Source organism: Sitophilus oryzae, unplaced genomic scaffold (assembly GCF_002938485.1).
Source record: "Sitophilus oryzae breed Bouriz unplaced genomic scaffold, Soryzae_2.0 scaffold_1188_pilon_pilon, whole genome shotgun sequence".
Classification (NCBI taxonomy): Eukaryota; Metazoa; Arthropoda; class Insecta; order Coleoptera; family Curculionidae; genus Sitophilus; species Sitophilus oryzae.
The window spans coordinates 591,682-615,557 of record NW_022145824.1 but is presented as its reverse complement, the minus strand read 5'-3'; the positions used below and the strand labels follow the sequence as shown (position 1 = coordinate 615,557).

At 31.5% G+C, this 23,876-nt stretch overlaps 1 protein-coding gene across 2 annotated transcripts in view; it reads right to left on the bottom strand.

Annotated features, from left to right (window-relative positions):
* The window catches only part of LOC115891600 (adenylate cyclase type 8-like), a 286,870-nt gene that overhangs the window by 242,624 nt on the left and 20,370 nt on the right, over positions 1 to 23,876 (bottom strand). The window contains exon 2 of one of the 2 annotated variants that reach the window (XM_030912111.1): positions 19,071 to 19,231. In XM_030912111.1, the coding sequence (XP_030767971.1) occupies positions 19,071 to 19,174 (104 nt within the window). In that variant the 5' untranslated portion in view covers positions 19,175 to 19,231. Of the gene's footprint in view, positions 1 to 2,556; positions 2,648 to 19,070; positions 19,232 to 23,876 lie in introns of those variants that run through there. The other variant, XM_030912112.1, reaches the window with a different exon arrangement.

Genomic DNA, 23,876 nt, shown 5'->3' with positions numbered 1-23,876 from the left:
GGCGTCACCTACATATTTTTAACTGGTTTGAAGAGTAATAAATTTTCGTTCGTACATGTATAAAACCTGTATAAAACTACTGATATATGAAACTACTGAAAAAATATACATTTACGACGGTTTTACGTAAAAAAGGTCTCTTTGTAAAAATTGCTACGAGTAATGGTTCTCGAGATATTTTGAATCGAAATTATCCATACCTGTCATGATTGACATAAATTAAACAAGTTGACTAAATAGTTATTAGACTTGTGTCAAAAGTTCAACAGAAACTGTTTATCATCATTTTTTCGCAGAAAAACTTATGATAAAAATTTAAAAAAATATTTATCATCATTTTTTTTGCAGATAAATTTATGATTAATTTAAAAAAAATCCCAAATTTATTATTTCATTCAAATAACTATCTACTCAACGTGTTTATTTTTTGTCAATAATGACATGTATTGACATTTCCATTCTAAGTATCTTGAAAACGGTTGCTCGTAGATTTTTACCAAGAGACCTTTTTTACGTAAAAAACGTCGTAAATGTATATTTTTTACTCAGTAGTTTTATACAGGTACGGACGAAAATTTATTACCCTTGAAACCAGTTAAAAAATATGTAGGTGCCGCCCTCTACAAGTAGGAGTCATATCATCAAAATCCAAATTTCTCATGTCAAGAAACCCCCAGACACCAATTTTCGTCCAAATAATCATCTAAAATTGACGTTACTTCATCAATTATTTGGAAAAAATTTAAATAAAAATGAAACTTGTAACCCTGTATCTCGAAAACTAAGCATTTTAGTTTGTATTTGCTGTAAAATACGAACAAATTTTTTAAATTGATTGATTTTACTTAAATAGGATCCACTGACAAATTTGCTTCTATATAATATTAAGAGAAGGTATCCTAGAGGGTATTCTTCATAAAAATAGATATGTATATACGGTTTTCTCTAATGTTCTCTACAGGTATCTCGGAAACTACTAGAGCTAGGGAGTCAGTCAAATGGAAAAAAGTAGCAGTTTTGTGACGATACGGTTTTTGTGACGACACGACACCTTTCGGATTTTTGAAAAAGTTTATGGCTTACTAGATATTTCGAAAAAAAAGAAAAACAAGTTTTCATATAAAAGTTGTAGATAATCACATTCTTAATGAGATTGTGTTTTGCGTTTTTTTCTAAAGCCTGTCATTTTTGACATATGACACAAATATATGTTTTTTTAAATGGAAGCCATAGTTGGCAATGACTGAAAAACCGCCATTTTTTAAGCTTTTCATCGATATAATAAGCTATATGTTTTTTTTCGAAAAAATACTGAGGTATAGCCAATATTTATCCTTTTTAAACATGTTCACTTAGTTAGCCCTGGAAATAAGTTCAATTGTCGTTGCTCTCAGAGATGTCAAACTGTCACATCCAAACAAAAATATTTTATCGAGACGCAACTAAATTGCAAATACGAATTTTTCAAATGAAGAAAAGCGTGTGGACTTATTGGTTCAACTCTTGTTAGGATATACATTTTCGAGGATACGTTGACCGGTGAACGTTATTTACGCTTCTTAGAGAATGGTTTTCAAGACATGTTAAATTTAGCGCATCAATAGAGTGGTTCCAATATCACTTTCATTATGAGGCTCCTTATAATGAAAGAAATGTTAAAAATTATTTATATCACAACTATGCAAAGTCATGGATAAGATGAGGTGGACCAATTGCATGGGCCTACTCGGTCACCTAACCTATCTATTTTAGATTTTTTATGCGGTATGGTTAATAACAAGGTTTTACAAGAAGTTTAATAATGCCGACCGCCGTTCTGTGAGAAAAAAAAAGCTTGTAATTCAGTTTTTAAAAGATGTATTTTATGTACTCAAAACTTTGGCGGATTTTTTGGACTTTTGCTAACTTAAAAAGTAATGTATGCAGTGATATTCAGTTTTTAATGTTTTAATTTGTTTAATGTAAATTGTCAAGAACCGTTTAATAAAATATTCTTTCTCTTATCTTTTTAATTTAGAAATCATAATAGAATAAGAATACTGTACCATTTAACTGAAATTAGTCAAAAAAGATCAGAATTGGCTATATCATTATAATGTAATTTTTGAAAAAAAAAACATAGCTTGTATTGCTGGAAAGCTTTTAAAATGCCGCTTTTTATGAAGTCATGGCCGACTATGGTTTCCATTAAAAAACATATATTTTGTGTCATATGTCAAAAATAACAGGCTTTAGAAAAAACGGAGAATATTTTGTCTAAAATAATGGAATTAAGGAGTATTTTAAAATAGCCGAAATTTTTTTTTTTTTCAAAATGTCTAGTAAGCCATAAACATTTTCAAAAATCCGAAAGGCGCATATGTTTGGCCTCACAATACTGCAATTTTTCCCCATTTTACTGACTCTCTAGAGCTAAAATAGTTTCCGGGTATCTCTATGGAGAATATCGTACAAAAATCACTCTGTATTATGTTGATTTTTACGGCTTTAATCGGGATATTCCCAAAGTAGTGAATATTGCAGTAAACACATGAGTTAATTATAAAAATTACTTACCATAAGTGGTTTCTCTAATTTTCCAGTATTTAGATAATAATTAGACACATACTTAGGTATATACCGGTGCGCGGACAGTAGTCACACAAACTAATTCATATGCTTTCATTTAAAAACCACCAACTAATTTCCACGTATTTCTTGATAAATTATTTGCTTTCAATTTGCTTTTATTTAAGAACAATAACAAACAGTAACTAAAAAACTTTACAAGAACTATAAGAAATTCTTCGACATAAACAACCTTGCCGGATACGTTTTATGTCATACCTATTATAATTCCGTATAAACAAAACTGGTTCTCAGTCTGTTTTTTAAATTCCAATATCTTAATTACTTGATAAAACCCTTTAATTATACAGTAGTATGTCCCGGATCGTCTGTACACGAGGAAAAACTTTTTTATTATTATCATCTTGAAAAACATGTATTCTTTGTATTCACTCTGAATAGAATGATATATCAGATATCAACTTTTGACATTTTTGCATATAGATTATTTGAAATTGTAACTTGCGGTTCAGAACGACAATTTGACTAGAAATACCAAGTGTGTGGTATCAAATTATTCGTAAAAAATGCTTTTTCCAAATATGCTAATAAATCACCCTCGTTCATTTGAAAAAATTGAGATATGATTAAAAATACGATTTGGGCATCTTTTAACCGGCCAGACCAAGACATTAAAAATCAAAATCAATCAAATATTTTTTTCCAAGACTCCTTGATTAAAAATTAGTGTTTTTAATACAGCCATGGGACTCTAGACTGAAACTTAAAATAAATTTGTTTTTGCGCGAATATGTCAAAAGTTGACATATGATATGTTTTTGTTTGTTAAGTTAACGTCTCCTTTTTGCTGCCAGGGCTAAACAGGAGGGAACCTACTTTGTATACGCGAAATCTGAACCGCAGCCCTTGGCCATATCATGGTCAATGGCTATATCAGTGTCTAAATCGACTCTTACTCACGAGATATCCGATCTCATCCAGCCTCAAACCCGCCTGAATGAGCAGTGTGTGTCAACAAATTTTACACTCTTGCCTTTGGACAACAGCACGACACAGAGTTTCCAACCGGTTACCCGTCCATCCACTAATATCGCGTTACGTCGCTTAACTTCGGTGTTCTAACGGGAACCGGTGTTTCGACGTAGCTGGGCTATTGCACTTTGACATATATGATATGTCATTCGATTCAGAGTGTCATTTTCTATCGAATAAAGTAAAAAAATACCGAGGGTGCCATTTAAAAATCAAAAGTTGTATTGTAGTCATTTCCGGTGAAACAGGAAGTGACCGAAAAGAATTGAATGCGTCAATCAATCCGAATCTATGTCATATACCAACGTACCAAATCTCGTTTTTTTTTCTGAAAAAATAAAAAACTTCTAGGTGTGAGCCACTTTTGAGACGCTTATATGTACTTTGAAAAACAATGTAGTACTTCGAAAATATGTGTATGTCGATCTGTATAAAATAGCTAATAAATAAAGTTATTTTTAAATCCAAATAAGCTTCGAAATAAAACAATATTAAATTTACATTAGTAAAAGCCCCCTTTAGAGCTTTTACTTACATGCAATTAAATGAAAGTAAAAGAAACGCTCTCTTGCGTTTGTTCAGGCATTAGAATAATGAAATAATAAAACCGTTTCTGTTTTTTATTCTAGAAATTTTTCTAAATATAGACACGCAAAATAAGTGCCATAATAGGTATGGTGCCGTATTCATATTTTTTTTACCAAGGTATATAGTATATAATTAATATTTTGTATGAATGAAGACACTACTAAACCAAAAAAAAATAATTAGGTACTAACTACTAAGGACTAAGAGTATGAGTGTATTATAGGTTAAATGTGAGTTATTTTCTTCAATTTTGTATCGATTCAAAATTTTGGTTTTCATATTGGCACTACCCTTCTTAATTGGTACAAGCCGCCTCTGTACTATGTTAATATAAGTTTAATACAGATAGGTACTTTATTAACGTAAAATTATACAAGGCTCATGATTTTGAAAACCCTTGAACTTGAAAATGGAATGCAATTTACAAGTTTCTTATTGCATTAGATTGGTTATTACGAAGGGAATTGAAATGAAAGTTCGGAACAGCAAAAGATTGATAACTCGATCTTATGCCGGTAATAAGCAAATATAAGTGGCTAAATAAAAAATCAATATCCCTCTTTTTAAACAGTATACAGAAGAGAAATGCAGTAAATTAGCTCTTGTTACTAATATATTAAAATACCTAGGAAAGTGTATTAAAAAACTAGTAAATATAATATTGCCAAAGTCACACCCTTGCCAACTGAATGTTCAGCGGTCGTTCAACGTTACGTCATCATTATTTGTCAAATATGCGTTTTAGGGTATGTCTGGTAGGCGAGATGGGCTAAATATAGATTTCTAAATATGACACGAGAGTGTCAAGGTACAATCAAGTTCATACAAAACCGACTAGTAGACGAACTACAGTCGAATGAGATTCTGGGAATGATCTCACATCTCACACCACCGGTCCAACTCTTGACATACATCTACAACGTCCTATTTCCGAATAGGGACGAATGGGATAAGCCAAGAAACGGTGTGTTACATGCGAAAATGAGATTTGGTACACAAACAACAATACACCGGGAAAACAATTAGCATATTTTCGGATAGTCAAGCCGCGTTAAAAACACTTGAGGCAACGAAAAGCACTTCTATTCTTCATTGTAGGAAACTCAATATATTAGGAGATAGGAACAAAGTATCGCTAATATGGATACCCGGACATGTCGGCCTAGAGGGAAACGCACGTGTTGATTCCCTCGCCAAAACTGGTGAAAATCTCAGAAAACGCAGTTAATTTGTGGTTACATGAGACAAAACACGTTTGCATTGTACTTATCAGTATCTTTTTTTGCGTAAATTAATTAATAAACTTTGCGATGAGAACTCGTTCATTCTCGATATGTCAGCACGCATTTTAGGAATAAAATAAATCTCTTTCGCTTTTTTTCTTTCAATTTTCACTTTTGTAACTATGTAATCGGTTGACACGAAATTGCATGTGAGACCCTAGCCTTAACGTTGTAGAGATAACATTTATTTATTGAGAAATCCCTAACATCAGAAGTGGGATTCTCTCGCTAAAAGTATCATAAAATTGCTATTAGTGCGAATTAGTTGTGATACGTGTGGATCAATAAATATATTTAATAAATTACCCGCTGAATTTACTAAGTAATAAAATAACATCAATATCCAAAATGAAAATTTTGTGAAAAAACAGTATGTTTGTGACGAACGCCGCTATACTATCCAAATTTAAAGTATTTTAATTTTACTGCACAATAATTTTCTATTTTAGTTTACTTTATATTTTGCTATTTAAATATTGCGTACTTACATTCAAACATATAATGGATTATCTAAAAAATATATTTAATTAATGTTTCCAGTTTAGTCTGGTTAGTAATATGAAATTGGTATTGTTATTTTTTTTAATTTTTAAAATAATTTAAAGTAAATTTGTAATTTCATTACTTTTCATAACTACTTGAAACGTTTTCAAATTCAATTTTAATACCTATACCCTCCCTTAATGCCTCCCCCCTGCCCTAATTGAATCGGTCATTGTCTTGACGAGCCCAATAAGTAGCATTTTTAGACACAAAATCGAAACAAAATCTCGGCTGAGAAACATTGCGAAACAGTTTCGTCACATTTTTGATACATATGTATCGCAACATAAATCGCTTAAACATTTTACCAAAATATGGTTTCGCTGCATAAGCTATAACAATAAAGATCTTAGTTTCACAATTTTTTCGAAACTTTTAAGAAACAGATGTGGCTCACATTTACAAAGATTTCGTACTCGTTTTGTTCCTGAAAAGTTTCCATAATTTATTTGATGTTCTGTCAGAAATGAGAACATAACCTTACTTTATTGTTTTGATTTCGTTCTGCAGTTTTTACATTTAAGCATTCTTCAAGTTTTTTTTTAATTATAGTACTATAAAAGAAGATGAAAGGACATATGGTGAGTACAAATACAGATATGTTTCTTATACATTTTTATAATAATTTATTATACGCATTACAGAGATGATTTGTTTTAGAAATAAATGTAATAACAGCCACTACTCATACCCAACAGGAGACCGAAGAAAAATGTTACCGGCAAACGTTTTTTGAAAGAAACAGACACAATTATTAGAAAGATTACCTAAAGTGTGTCCAAAAATGCTACTTGGGAGGAATACGAAAAAATAAATAAAACTGAAAATCCAGCATATGCATATGGGCTCTTGTTTCAAAGACCGATTCAATTATAAATAATAATTTGTGCTAATTTATTATCAAATGTATCAATGGTCAGCATGTTAACCGGCTGGTTATTTCTGTTTACACGACCTCTCCGCGGCACCCAATATTTACGTTAATGTAATTAGGCTATTGCTCTTATCTAGCCAACATCGAGATATTGTTATCGCCGAGTCGGATCGATAGTAAAGTTGCAGTGAATAGAAAGATGTGTACTTTGAAAAACAATGTAGTACTTCGAAAATATGTGTTTGTCGATCTGTATAAAATAGCTAATAAATAAAGTTATTTTTAAATCCGAATAAGCTTCGAAATAAACAATATTAAATTTACATTAGTAAAAGCCCCCTTTAGAGCTTTTACTTACATGCAATTAAATGAAAGTAAAAGAAACGCTCTCTTGCGTTTGTTCAGGCATTAGAATAATGAAATAATAAAACCGTTTCTGTTTTTCATTCTAGAAAGTTTTCTAAACATAGACACGCAAAATAAGTGTATAATAGGTATGGTGCCGTATTCATATTTTTTTTACCAAGGAAGTAAATATTTTTATAACTAAATTTGTGTTAACTTTAAAAATTAACCTTTCATTTATATAATTTAACCAAATAGACCGAGTGCGTCTCAAAAGTTGCTCACCCCTATAACTTTTTTTATTTTTTCAGATAAAAAAACGAGATTTGGTATGTTAGTATATGACATAAATTAGGATTGATTGACATATTCAATATTCAATTGTTTTTAATCACGTCCTATTTCACCAGAAATGACTACAACTTTTGATTGTTAAAGGGCACCCTTGGTATATTTTTACTTTATTCGATAGAAAATGACACTCTGAATAGAATGACATATCATATGTCAACTTTTGACATTTTCGCTTTAAAAAAATCGTATTTAAATTTCAATCTAGACTGCCATGGCTGTGTTAAAAATACTAATTTTTAATCAAGGAGCATTGGAAAATAGATTTGATCGTCTAATGTTTTTCGTGTCTTGTTCTGGCCGGTTAAAAGATGCCCAAATCGTATTTTTAATCATATCTCAATCAAATAGAACCAGGGTGGGTCATAAACATATTTGGAAAAAGGATTTTTTTACGAATAATTTGAACCACACACTTGGTATTTCGAATAAAATTCTCGTTATGAACAGCATTTTACAATTTATAATAAAAAAACCATACGCGAAAATATCAAAAGCTGACATATGATATATCATTCTATTCAGAGTGTCATTTTCTATCAAATAAAGTCAAAAAAATTCAAAAGTGTCATTTAAAAATCAAAAGATGTAGTCATTTCTGGTGAAACAGGAAGTGACCAAAAACAATTGAACACGTCAATCAATCCTAATTTATGCCATATACTAACCTAACCAAGTCTCGTTTTTTTATCTGAAAAAAATAAAAAAGTTATAGGAATGAGCCCAACAAACCAACTACTATCATTTATTTTTACTGCTATCGCCAGAAACTGTTATTAATAAATATTTCACTAGATGACTGAATTGGTATACTTTCGTAAAATTAAACAAGAAACAACTATTTCCAATAAAAAGGTTATCAAAATTCGACCAATAAACCCATTTTTTAGCCATTTATTTTTTTAAATCTCAAATTTGACAAATACCGGTTAAATCCTTTCTGTCATGTTTAATCCAATTTAAAACCAAAACTAATGCCATACTGAAATTTCACCTAAATCAATTATTAAAAAATGTTCCATGTGATGCGGATTTTATCTGCGTGACTCTGTATGTATCTATTAAGTCTAAAAGTGTCTTTATATCCACTCCCATATGAATTACATACGTGACCCAATTAGCGAAACCCATTGAATTGAAATGCGGATACGTATCATGGTTTTGTTTTTTACATTGCACATGTGTTTCGAAATTAATTTGTATGCATAATGTTCCACCTATCCCTTATAAAATCGCTTTATATTGGAAAAAAATGGAAAACGTAAACACGGAACATGGATCACATTAAAATGGAAAATATGGTAATGGAAGAATTAATTTAGCTTCTATAATTTAGATTTAACATTAAATCGTACGCTTTTATTGTAATAGTATATACCTATACGTAGTTAAACACAATTTTAAAAGCGTCCAATTTGACCCACCCTGTACAAGAAATAAAAAAAATAAAAGTTTAAAGACAATATAAAATTAATTTTTTTCTTTGTTAATGACTTGGCAATTGCACGATATGATATTCTATTCTAATTAAAAAAACTCTATTTTTAAAGGCACTGTTTAGATTTACTTAGTAATCAAGATGGTAGATTATTCTTTTATAATTATGGTGCAATTGCCAAGTCATTATAATTATTACAGAAATAAAGATGACTAATATTGATACTAACAATTTATAACAAAATTGTTGAATAGGTGCTTAAAGAGAGACTAAATAAAATAAACTGACTTGGTTTTACATGAGATCTCACAACTTCTTATAGTCGAAGTAAATTGTCTTGCGAGACTTGGCATTTTTACACTCTATGTTTTTGATGGGATTCATATTTACAAATTATATTAGCACGTGTAAAGTCAATATGAAATTATTTTTGGCAACAACAAATTTAATGACACTAAAAAATTAAATTTAAAAGTGGCATGTTTGTTATTTGTTATTCTATTCAGGACCGTATTATTTTTTTTTTATTAATTTAGTATTTTTGTATCTATCATAACTCAATAACAAATAAATAAATGCCTTTATTGTAAAAAAAATTTACAATTTGTAGACAAAGCTAAACTAAACAAACAATACAAAACAAACAAGGTACACAAACAAACAAACAAAAGATAATACAAAACATTATACAAATAATATTGTCAGTCTTATTGTTTAAAATAAACATTTATAAATGTTTACAATGTCAAAGAACAAAAAAATAAAAATAATATTCAAAAATATTTAGTTACTTTATAGTAAAATATCAATGACCTCTAATTAAATTTATTTCGATGTCATTAGTAAATATAGCAATGGCAAACATTAGACCAGTGTTTACAAGATCAAATTCAATTTTCAAAATATAATTCATTTACGGCGTAGAAAGCCTTGTCTAGTAAATAAGAGTTCAATGCTTTGCGAAATGAAGAAAATGATGTTATGGATTTAATTTCAAATGGCAGGTGATTGTGCATTTTTTTTCGAGTTGTATAATATTGAACTTTTAACTAACTCTGAGCGTGGGATAGGTAGATAAAGATCTTGCTCCGCGTTCCTGAGTGGATAAGTGTGAGATGGCCTTTCTTGAGAAGCGATACATGCTTACGTATTAGGCAAACGGATTCAAATATAAATAAGGAAGAGTTAATATTTTTTTAAAAAAGTCCTAGCAATGAATTCTGCTGTTTAGTCCCAGTGAATATCGAACAGCTCTCTTCTGGAGCTTGAAAATGCGGTCAAATTGAGTCGCACAACACGTACCCCAGAATGGAATGGCATACCTGAGGTGCGACTCAAAATGTGCATAATAAACAGTTCTGGCCACTGACAAATTAAGCTCCTTAGAAACAGATCTTAATGCAAAACAGGCAGAGCTCAATTTTTTCGACAAAGCTTCGATATGCATGTCCCATTTCAGAGAGTTGTCTACAACAAGCCCTAAGAATTTTACAGATTTTACGACGTCAATGGTGGTGTTGTTAAGTACAAAAGGCTGCAGCGAGTTTTTATACGACAAAGCTTTAGTTTTAGAAATGTTGCGACTCAGGAGGTTCGAATCGCACCAAGATTTAATGGTGATTAAGTCAATTGATATAATCCTATGAAGTGCCGTGACGTCCTTGTTGCTCCAAGTGAAGCTAGTGTCGTCCGCAAAAAGCCATATTTTGCCACTGATGTTTATGTTAGCAATTCGGATAAATCATTCATAATGACAACAATTTGCTTCACATTAAGAGGTTCTTTAAAAAGTTTTAAATAAATTTTTGTGTAAAATAAAATGGGAAAAACTTATTCATCATTTTTAAATTTTACATAGGATTTCCTATGTCCAGATCGGCGATGCAACAGACTGTACAATCCTAAAGGAACAGCTATTAATTTTTTAATATAAACTGGTCCTCTAAAAACTTTCATGACACAAACTGCTGGAAAACAGAAAAACTATTCTCGATAAAGTTTTATTATATACACCATATGCTACCAAAATCTGTACGGAGAGAGACTTTTCTTTTATTAAAACTTTGAAAAAAAGTAACATCGACTGGAAAACTTACCCGAACCTGATCTCTGTGAAAACTATGAATATGCTTGCCTCATTATGTATTGCCTCACATATAGTGGCGGTTCCTCATTAAGTGCACGTGTAACGTAAACATCCAAATATAATGTCTCTTCTTAGGACAAAAAGTAATATAAATTATATTATACTCATTCAAAAAAAAAATCGGAAAAGAAACTTCGGAAAATATCTTATCCCATCAAAAACATAGAATGTAAAAAATGCTGTCTCGCAATACAATTCTTTCACTATAAAAAATTGTGAGATCTCATGTAAAACCAAGTCAGTTTATTTTATTTAGGTTCTCTTTAAGCACCTATTCAACAATTTTGTTATTAATTCTACAAATTGTTAGTATCAATATTAATCATCCTTATTTCTGTAATAATTAATAATGCCTTTCGGCCAGTAAGCGCATAAAAGTAGATATAAAGTAAAATAAAGTATCACCTCCGAATTCTTGATACCCGCACCGATTGACGTGAAATTTAACAGTGAACAGAAACAAAACTATAGTAGCTATGTATGCTTTCACCCTGGGAGTGAGTGCTACCCCTTCTCGGGGGTGAAAAATAAATCATCCATTTTAATTGCGGAAAATAAAGGGATGAATTCTAACCAAAAAAATGTTCTATAACATTTTTTCAGAAAATTAATATTTTCCGAGTTATTTAGGATTGAAAGTTTTCATATAAAAACTGCATATTTTCTGCCATTTTCTATAAATAACTGGAAAACCTTGCGTTTTATTGCAAAACTCATATAAAACAAAACTGAAGCTTTTGAAATATGAATCGATTAATTTTTTGTTGATTACCGTAGGTGTAATTATAGCCGAGTTATCACTCTGTAAAGGTGATTTTTTTTATCGAAAACTAAATTGCACACTTTTACGTAAAATAATGGCGAAAGAACACATTTTTGGAAGAAAATGAATATGACCGTTTTTAAAGTGCTTGAAAAGACCTTTTAAATACTTTTTTAAAAGGATTTTTTCAAATTCGTAGCTCAAAAACTCGCGGAGTTATAATAAAAATGAAATGGTCACCTCATTTTTCGGAAAAAAATTAACAACAAAATCCATAACTAAAATCATAAAAATACAACCTATCAATTTGTAGGAAATTACACAAGCTACAAATTAACCTCTATAGTTGAACAGTCTTGAACTCTTCATTTTTACGAGATTTTTGGGTTCAAAGGGCTCAAAGATGGTGGTCGTTCCACGCAAGTCAAACTAAAAAAACATAATATCTACGAAATAAAGACACCTACAGAAAAATTGAAGGAGAGCAAAAATATTGCAAACAAGTATTTCACTACAGTACTTTAATAATTTTATTGTACTTACTACCCAAATTGTGTTTTTGAGATATGTCAAAAAAATTAAAATTTTTTTAAAAATAAAAAAAATATTTTCAGTATTATCAGCTTTTTTCAAATTTAGGCATCCTATCCGCTGGAACTTGCAGAGCTCATTGTTGGTATTTAAATATAGCCAACTGTACATGTATTACGCTTAGTTTGTATTTTTATGATTTTAGTCATAAATTTTGTTGTTAATTTTTTTCCGAAGAAATGAGGTGACCATTTTATTTTTATCATAACTCCGCGAGTTTTTGAGCTACAAACTTTTTTAAAAACGCATTTAAAAGGCCTATTCAAGCACTTTAAAAACTGTCAAATTCATTTTCTTCGAAAAATGTGCTCTTTCGTCATTATTTTACGGTAAAATGTTGCAATTTAGTTTTCGAAAAATAAAAAATCACATTTACAGAATGATAACTCGGCTATTATTATACCTACGGTAATCAACAAAAAACGAATCGCTTAGTTATTCTAAAAGCTTCATTTTTGCTTTCTATGAGTTTTGCGATAAAACGCAAGGTTTTCCAGTTATTTAAAAAAAATGGCAGAAAAATATGCAGCATATATGAAAACAATATGAAAAATCAGCATATTCAATCCTAAATAACTAGAAAAATATTATATTAATATTCTGAAAAAATGGTATAGGACTTTTTTGCTTAGAATTCATAACTTTATTGGTTTTTGTTTTGGTTACCAACCTAACCAAACCTCATCCCTTCTCGGGAGTGAAAGCAGACATCGCTATTATGTAACTTTTGTTTCTTACATATATCTCTATTATTCACTGTTAAAATTTCACGTCAATTGGCGCTGGTTGTTCAGAATTCGTTTAAGAATTCGGACCCTCCTCGCTTACTGGCCTACTTGGCAATCGCACGATATGATATTCAATATTAATTAAAAAAACATTTAAGTGCACTGTTTAAATTTACTTAGTAATCGAAATGGTAGATTATTCTGTTATAATTATGGTGCTGTGCAATTGCCAAGTCATTATAATTATTACAGAAATAAAAATGATTAATATTGATACTAACAATTTGTAACAAAATTGTTGAATAGGAATAAAAGAAAGAAAAACCATCCATACCCTACTACATTTTCTTAACGTATGTCCTATAATTTGTTAGAAATGGATTCGCAAAGACAACGACAGTTCGTCGACTTTTGCGTTTAAATCCGCACAGAATCTCGTTTTCTGTCCACACACATACACAGGCCCATAGCCACAGATCAGGATTAAGTTTCTAGCTGACGATAAATCCAGACAGCAACCCTTAATCTCGGCGGGGTATTTTTCACGGGTGCATTCACCCTATTTCGATCGACATTTAAAACAAACTTTGGCTTATTCTACTAAGATTTTTATCTGTTTTCCAGTTGCAATTGACGTTTTATATTCAATCGATTGCAATTGGTCGCCAAACTGGGTAGTAAAACCGTATTTTTAGCTATTTTTATACATCTTAGTACTACAATAATTTAAGTTAATTAACTTGCTAATCAAAACAGAACAAATGGAAAAGTGATATAAAACATACTTGACTGACATTGTCTTTAATTTTTAAATTTTAAAATTAAATTTCATATCAACTCGTATACAAGGTGTCCCAATATTCCGTGGATATAGAACTACTACGTGTTTCTAGAATCAAAATAAGTTTACTGGGCACAATTTACCTCTATACAAAAGTGCTTCCTTCATATATCCGTTAGATGCCTTCAAACTTTAAAAAATAAACACATGTTTTAAGATATTTGAAGAACTGTCAGTGGCGGATAGAGAGGGGGGGCCATGAGGCCCGGGCCCCCCCTAAAATCTGCAAATTGTCTTAAATATTAGGCTTTTGGGTAAAAATTGGCGCACTAAAAAGCATATTCTACATTACTTTTTATTTTGGGCCCCCCTAAAATAAATTCCTGTATACGCCCCTGAGAACTGTTATTCCAATTTGAATGAGATTTGGGGTGTCTATAAATAATGTCTAAGGGCTCGAACACACTGACGACCTGGCCGTCCGTTGGTCGTTGCGACCAGTAGACTGCACTAAAATATTATTATTTTCTGCCGCTTGTTGCCGGTTTTCTCCCAAATTAATAATTTTCCAGATGAAATCCCTCAAATTCAACCCATAATATTTTATTTTCTATAAGATATAGTGTTTTAGTGTAGTTTTTGCACACGTGCAGTAAATCTAAAGAAATAGTATACAGACTGGATCAAAGGGAAACTTTAATCTAGTCCCTCTTTTTAGCAAGGGTCGATTCTATTAAAAATTCAAAACATTTTTATATGACCTACTCTATTTATGGTTGGTATGATACCTGTTATTATACCTTCGAGTTTCGATGTTAAAAAATAAAAAAAATCATATTTAAAGTTTTTCTACAACCACTTGTTTTTTTTATTAAATTAGTTTTTTAGTTGTATTGTAGTCATGTACAAGGAGGACAACTGTATTTTAAATATTATATTTAATTTAACGTTTTTCAAACAGGGTCCGGTAGACTATATTTCTACTAGGTACATTATTTAAAAAAAAAGAGTAAAAGTAACTTAAACATTCATAAAAATAGAAGTATTTAATGTTGTAGATTCTCAGTAGCAATAAAAAAGAGGAATTTATATTGTAAACATTGAAATAACTGGAAGCTAAATTTTCTCCCTGTTTATATTTAGAGCCAGTGTCTGACGACCTTGTTTCACGATGGCCCTAATATGTTTACTTCTAAAGTCGATAAGAGCCATTAGTAGAAGTCCATATCAGTAGAAAAAAAAAACACACACAATGCTTTTTGTTCGGCCTGTTCGTGCGCGCTCGGTTCGTTCGGGCTAAAATGCTCGAGTCTGGACGCACCTTTAGGAACAATACTGTTTTTGTCCTTTATTGATATAATGCTAAAAATCTCACGAGTTACATTTGTCAGTCTACACATATTAAATTACATAGACGTAGCATGTAGAATATTCTGTTATGAAACGACTGATGCAATAGCAGGCATCGCGAATTTGAAAAACATGGAAATGACGACGTTATCGTGTAGTCGGGGTTGGAGATTTTACTTACTCCATACCACACCAGTTAAGTATTTATTAACGAAAAATCTAAGAATATTTTAAATGCATTATTTAATATTAGAACATTTAATAAGCTCATGAATAGCAATTTCGCTTGGATATTTTAACATTTCTGAAACTTAATTCTTTCTGAAACAATATTTTCTAATTGGTAAAACGTAAAAAATCGTTAGATCTGACAACTCTGTTGAAACTGGTCGTTCATCTGGCCGCAGCAATAAACGCAATGCATCCGGCCAACCGACGGCCAAGTCTGACCTAGTCGTCAGTGAGTTAGAGCCCTAACGATGGAATTGGAAAATATTTCTACTAAAATTTATGAAGGGGTAGAGTTTTTTATCCTTCCCTTACTTTTTCTTTTGAAAGTCAAAAAACATAGGCACACCAAATCTCATTTGTGTAAATCTATAAGGATGAAATCTTTTTTGATTACGTTCGTTCTTGAGCTGGGATAATATTGGATAATAATTCTATAGATGGTACAATAAGGATAAAATCTTTTTTGATTAGTTATATTAGCAGCTTTTAATTGTTTCCTTGTCTATTCGTTCTTGAGCTGGAATAATATTGGCAATTTTATTCTATATTATATATTCTATACCTAATGGATTTATGAACATATTGGTTGCAAATAATCTTGAAAAAACCCTACCGACTAACTTCCACCACCATGGTTGGTTGGTACAGCATCTTTAGTATATTTTTTTTGTCGATGGCTTCCCGTAATGATCTTTTCAGTATTGGATCTCCTTGAACAATGGAATCTCGAAGTAACTAACAGTCCTCACAGTTACTAATAAGGAAACTGGATCTAATAGCCTCGAAATTATGCACCAAACTTCTACAGGAAGTTGTGGTAACACTGTAGTATAGGCGCAGATAATGGGTAGCAGTTGATACATTTTCAGGCAGGTTTCACAATAGGAGTTAGGATAATAATGATCACAATTCTTAAAAACGTGCTATTTATACCTATGTGTGCCCAGTCAACCATGACAAATGCAGTAAAGCGCATGAAATAGTCAACCATCACATTTTATATTGTTTGGAACAATTTTACATGTTCTCAATGACAAAATGGAACAAGAAGATGGAACTATTCTCCTCAAATTTCCCAAAATATTGCTTCTGTCTGGCGCATCCGGGGTAATCACAATAAAAGAAATGTTTGGAGGTTGAATGGAAAACACAACGGAGGTTCCTGTATTTCATTTAAATTGTTTGTTATACAGTTGGCCAAATATTACCTCTTTAACTTTGTTGAATGACCCTGGGTTGATATCCAAGCAGGAACCAATTAAAAGAAGAACTAAATAATCTCGAAGACTCCATCCGTAACCTGGAATATGGATGTCCTCCAACAGTCTAAGACACTCGAAAAAGTTCCTCAGAACTTACGACCGAGAAAAATCAAAGATTATTTATTTTAGTAAAAACAATCTTCGGATTGTCACGGGGTTTCTAACAGGACACTGTCTCCTCAATGAACACCTCAGTAGGCTGAAGCTGAGAAACAACAGCAAATGCAGATTCTGTGGGTAAAATAGGGAAACACCAGAACACCTTATCACTGAGTGCGCCGAGACGACGACCGTTGGTGCCATGAACTTTGGTACGGCCGATGTCGAGGATGGAGAGCTGGCCTCTGTGGAGCCGTCTCAGATACTGGCTTTTGTTAAAGATCTGAGACTGTATGATGAGTTATAACTCAAGATAGGGTCTCGGTGATTAACTGTCCTCCTAAACATTCTACATTCTATACTACAATATGATGACAGAATATTAAATTATAAAAATAGTATATTTTAAAACCTACGGGAACATTTAATATTAGTTAGCCGAATGGCAGACTGAATTATTTTAAGTGGTCCGCTTCCGCAGCACTTCTGGCGACCTTTCTGCCGTAATCTCGTTAAGGGCCCCAAGTAGGAAAAGCGAAAATTAACTTACTGACTCCCTCTCTCTTAATAATAACTAATTCAATTAGCTAATTTTAATTTTTTTCTTTTTACTTCAGAGCCTATCCGTTATTTTTTTCCGTTCTTTTACACGTATTTTTTAAAGTAGGATCTTCCATAATATTTGGATTAAAATCTTATAATCCTATTAAACTGGTAATTTTAATTAAAATTGTGTATAAAAAAATTGTGTGTGCATATTTGAATTGAAACTTCTTAGTATCAGCTATTGAATTGGTGGATTTGAAGGACATGCTGAAAAAGTGTAGTTTAAAATGTAAGTAATAATGTGAATGAAATGAAACTAATTAAAAGGTGATAAATTAAAAAATGTTTTTTGACTTTCAAAAGAAAAAGTAAGGGAAGGATAAAAAGCCCCACCCGAAGAATCTACAACAGTAGTTACTTCTGTTTTTATGAATGTTTAAGTTACTTTCTTAATTTTTTTTTCAAAATAGTGTACCTAGTAGAAATATAGTCTAATGAACCCTGTTTGAAAAACGTTAAATTAAATATAATATTTAAAATACAGTTGTCCTCCTTGTACATGACTACAATACAACTAAAAAAACTAATTTAATAAAAAAAACAAGTGGTTGTAGAAAAACTTTAAATATTGCATAAAAATATTTTTTTACGTGTAACAAATAATTTTTTACACGTAAAAAATAGTTTTAACGTGTAGCAAATATAGAGGGTGAGTCATAAATAAGTGCAAATATTTTCAGGGGTGGTATATTTCGACCCCAGGAACACGTCTATGAAGTATTTTTCGCAAAAAAAGAATGTTGAAAATCGTGCATTTTCTTTTAAATTTCCCTGTATATTTTTCGAAAACTTTTTTTCACCGCAAATTTTCCCAGGGTATAATTTCTTAATCTCTGATATTACCATAGTTACGGCTTTACTCCATGGTTACGGCACTAAAAGGAATGCAAATACAGAAAAAATCCGGTGGCTCTCAAAATTTTTTGAAAAAAAATCATTTTTTTTTAATTTTCAAACTTAAATAACTCGGTTATTTTGGACTTATCTGAAAAATGGTAAAGGGAAAATATGTTTCTTTTATCGAGATCTACCAGCCCTGAAAACATTTGCACTTATTTAAGACACACCCTGTATATAATAGATTCTATTATTATTACTGCAGCCACCAATGCAGTGTGCATTCACCATTTAATAGAATACTTATATGTTGATATACTCCCAAAATTTTATTTCTATATAAACTCCCGTTCTCCTTGGAGCCTCCGCGTCGTATGAGAGGCGCCACCCTGTATAAGTTAAATAAAGAAAAACAATAGAAGTCAAAAATTCTGTTAGTTTTAATATTATTTATTTTATTATTGTTGTTAAAATAATTAAAAAGTTAAATCCTGTTATAGTGGTATAAAATAAAAATTCTAACACAGCACACAACCCTACAAAAACTAAAACAGAAACTATATAGCGTTCAGTTTACACTCCAGCTCCTAAATTGATAATCTATAAACCTTTTTGTAGTAAAGGTTAAAGTTTTTTGCGCTTTTTTGCTCTTACCTTTCTTTAGTCGAATCGACAATATCCCCCGGGTCAGGAACAGATGCTTTTTGGAGACCCGTAACTTCCGAACTAGTTTCCACCTTCATCTCCGTCTCGTTCATCAAATGCTTGATTGTTGCCGCATTTCAGAGCGACTTGAGAAGTGGAACTAACATTTTCTGGAACAAGAAAAATCGAATCAAATTTAAAAGTTTACTTTTTCACTAAAGTTATACGTAGATAGATTTCAGTCTTTAGCGCTGGAGCAATAGTATTTTAATTTCCAGTTTAAAAGTATAATCTTAATTATACTTAAATAATTGTTCATTAATTTTTTCGATTGCTTTTATAATAATCTGTTAAATATATGTTATATAACCTGTAGTAATGACGGAAAGTGCCAGTGTACAAACTCTTCCCAGAGATTTCCAAGGTTTGCTCGCTAAATATGCTCCAGAAGTAAAGGTATTAGTTATGTATATGTGAAATCCATAAAAGTAGTAGTTTTTGCAACTAATGCAACACATTTGTTCGCAGAAACTACAGTGATAGACTAATCGATAGATATCTACCTATAGAAGAAGACTAAAAATATTTAGATGATAGTTTCATCTTCTTCCAGTGGCTAAAAATACTTTTCAGGATATGTAAAAGGTTCTGTTTGGTATATTTTATTATAATATGCTCGATAGGATTTAGTTTTTGTGAGTTGGAAATTCTATTTTTTTATTTTGAATACTAATTTAACCAAAAAAAATACCAATCCAAGTATGTTTCTTCTACAGTCACAAAACATTTCAACGCATGTTTAATTTAAACCTATACCTACTACACCTCCCAGACTCAATCTGTAAACTAGCTAGAGATTGATTAGCGAATGCTCGTGTTACAATACGTTACGTTACAACGCTTGGCTCAAGTCAAACTCCGTCTTTTGCGAGTCCGACATTACACGGGCGACGCAAAAAGTACATTTTTACCCCGAATGGAACATGCCATTTTTTTCAAACGTTATAAATAATTTTTTAAACAATTTTGCTGAGTGCTGAGTGCAACAAATATGCCGTTTGCACATGTTGCACACAACATTTTTTCTACGATCGAATTGAAATTCTTATTTAAATGTTTATTAAAAAGATTTTACAATAATTCTCAGAATAATATTACCACTAACAATGACACTTTTTTTCTGAGTTTATTTTAATTTTAATGTCGCAGTTTGAAAAATTTGCGAAAGTAGTTGATGGACAAACTTGATTTCCAGTACTTTTTTGAGTTTTATTTTCATTTCTGCTCGTGGAGGTCTCGGGTTCTTGTTATTCACTTAAAACTCTTATTCGTGACATTGCTGCGAGGTGTGCAGTACTGGTACTCTGTTTATCTTCCAAGATTTGACAATTTTTACAAAAATATACTAATTTTTTTTCTTTAGTTAAAGTTGTCATTAAAAAATTTGACTTTCAAAACAGTAGATAGTGTAAAAAATTGGTACTTTTTACACGATCGTAGAAAAAAGTCACTTTTACTCCCAATAGAACATGCTATTTTTTTTCAAACGCCACAAATAATTTTTGAAACAATTTCAAACGTTCCAAATAATATAAAAAGATTTAAAACTAATACCTTGTATGTAATTATATATCGTTGCGCTCGTTGAATTTAACACTTTGACACACACGACTCGAAAATATGATACTATGTCAGTTTAAGAATATATTTTCGTCTTTAGGTGCGTACTCACTAGAGCATTTTGGTCCGGACGAACCAAGCGAGCCGAGCGCGCACGAACGAACTCAATAAGGAAAAGACCGCGATGTTCAGAGTGCTTGTTGCGTTCGCTGTGTTCCCACGTTCAGTTGTATTTAATTTTTATTCGCGCTTTGAATCTCTATCTACACGTGATTGCTTCTTTACAGCTAGGTTAGAAATCATGTGACATTTGCCAAATCTTTCCATTAAAAAAACAAGCTTTATTGTTATATTCGTTATAATTTGTGTAAATGTACCTTTTCCCATTCCAATAGATTGGGTTTACAATCATTTTTCCATTCCTCTTCTCCCTTCTGAAACTTGCCAGAAGATTTTCTTTTTTTTTTTCTTTGCTTCTCCAGAAGCACATCCCATGATCTCATATATCTGCCTCCACGCATCAAACTTCTTAACTTTATTATCGGAAAGTGCCAGTGTACAAACCTTCCCAGAGATTTGGTTTGCTCAAATATGCTCCAGAAGTAAAGGTATTAGTTATGTATATGTGAAATTCATAAAAGTAGTAGTTTTTGGCAACTAATGCAACACATTTGTTCGCAGAAACTACAGTGATAAAACAATCGATAGATATCTACCTATAGAAGAAGACTAAAATATTTAGATGATAGTTTCATCTTCTTCCAGTGGCTAAAAATACTTTTCAGGATATGTAAAAGGTTCTGTTTGGTATATTTTATTATAATATGCTCGATAGGATTTAGTTTTTGTGAGTTGGAAATTCTATTTTTTATTTTGAATACTAATTTAACCAAAAAAATACCAATCCAAGTATGTTTCTTCTACAGTCACAAAACATTTCAACGCATGTTTAATTTAAACCTATACCTACTACCTCCCAGACTCAATCTCTAAACTAGCTAGAGATTGATTAGCGAATGCTCGTGTTACAATACGTTACGTTACAACGCTTGGCTCAAGTCAAACTCCGTCTTTGCGAGTCCGACATTACACGGGCGACGCAAAAAGTACTTTTACCCCGAATGGAACATGCCATTTTTTTCAAACGTTATAAATAATTTTTAAACAATTTTGCTGAGTGCTGAGTGCAACAAATATGCCGTTTGCACATGTTGCACACAACATTTTTTCTACGATCGAATTGAAATTCTTATTTAAATGTTTATTAAAAAGATTTTACAATAATTTTCAGAATAATATTACCACTAACAATGACACTTTTTTTTTGAGTTTATTTTAATTTTAATGTCGCAGTTTGAAAAATTTACGAAAGTAGTTGATGGACAAACTTGATTTCCAGTACTTTTTGAGTTTTATTTTCATTTCAGCTCGTGGAGGTCTCGGGTTCTTGTTCTTCACTTAAAACTCTTTTTCGTGACGTTGCTGCGAGGTGTGCAGTACTGGTACTTGGTTTATCTTCCAGGATTTGACAAATTTTTACAAAAATATACAATTTTTTTTCTTTAGTTAAAGTGGTAATTAAAAATGTCAAGGTGTTTTTTGCCCTAGTGCAAAAACTATATTACGAGTACTTTTTGCACTACTTTAAAAAATTTGACTTTCAAAACAGTAGATAGTGTAAAAAATAGGTACTTTTTACACGATCGTAGAAAAAAGTCACTTTTACTCCCAATAGAGCAGTGATTCCCAAAGTGGTCCAGGTGGACCCCCAGGGGTCCACGGGAGACTTGCTGGGGGTCTACGTAGGCGTGAACAAAAAATGGGGGTCCATAAGATGTTAATGGGGGTCCACGAAAATTTATCTGCTTTTGATAGTAAAGAGCAAAAATGTAAGCATAGTTTTTATAAGGGCCTACCTACATTGTTTTAAGTACCTATCTAAGCAGATAATATTTTAATAAGGCAAGCGACTGTTACTTGTCCAAACTTGCGTATTCGATATTACGTACAATTTCGTGTACAGACTTGCAAAGCGCTATCCGCCCGACAATGCTTAATGCTTGTTCAGACATGAACTTGATCACCACTATAAATACTTGATGCCAAAGGCAAACGCATTCATTTGTTTCGGAATTTCGAAAAAAGGCGGAATTTGGAAAAAAAAGTTGTGAGAAAATTTATATCTGTGTTTGCTAGTGCCGGAGAAAAGTAAGTAACCTACCTTTTTTGTTATAGTACTTAAGTATTTTGTTTTACGTGTACTAGTCGGTTGATCACAACGGCCTGTATAGATAGGTAACTTAGTAACTTACAGATATTTTAATTGTCCTCTTTCGATTTGAAGACAAACACAGCACGTTTTATTCAATTGTTTTTTCACGAGAGAAACACTGCCTCTCTAAAAAGGCCGAATAAGCAATATTGCAGAGCAATTAATTTTGTAATTTTTCTTGCAAATAACTACTAATTTTATAAAACAGTAATTTCATAATCATTTTAAATTGGTTTTGAAGTAACTATTTTATCAAAACTATTCATTCGCGCTCGGTTCGTTTGGCTCGTTCGGAGCAAAATGCTCTAGTGAGTACGCACCTTTTGATTTGCATACTTTTGTGCTTAAGAGTTAACATAGATAAAGGATTGTTTCCTTTATCTATATGTGTTAACGTGCTTTACTTCTATGCCTATGCGTTAAAATGACTTTGACGCATTTGCGAATAGAGATAAATAGTGTATAATTAACTTATTTTAATTCAAAAAATACATAGTCGAACTATCTCCACGGAATATTAGAACACTCTGAATATAAACGCTATAAGATTATTTTTATTCGATCCCTCAAGAGGATATCGCTTCACCAATTTCGATGATTGTTTTTAAGATGAAATGACTCTATCCCCAAATGGATCATAAATACATAGGTAGGCATAGGACATTAGACATTAAATACGTATAGAATACAACAATTTTTTAACAAACAGTAAAATTGTTTTTGGGGAAGCAATATTACCAGCTAGAAACGTGTGTTGAAGATCAATAAATATGTTTTTAGATTTAAAAATACCACAGCTCTACAATAAGAGTTACAAAGTTGGTAGAAGATTCATTTAGATATAGAAAAGAAAATAAAAACAAAAATAAAAAATAAATTATATTTACACTTCGAAAACAGATGTGTGTTCTGGATTAAGATAA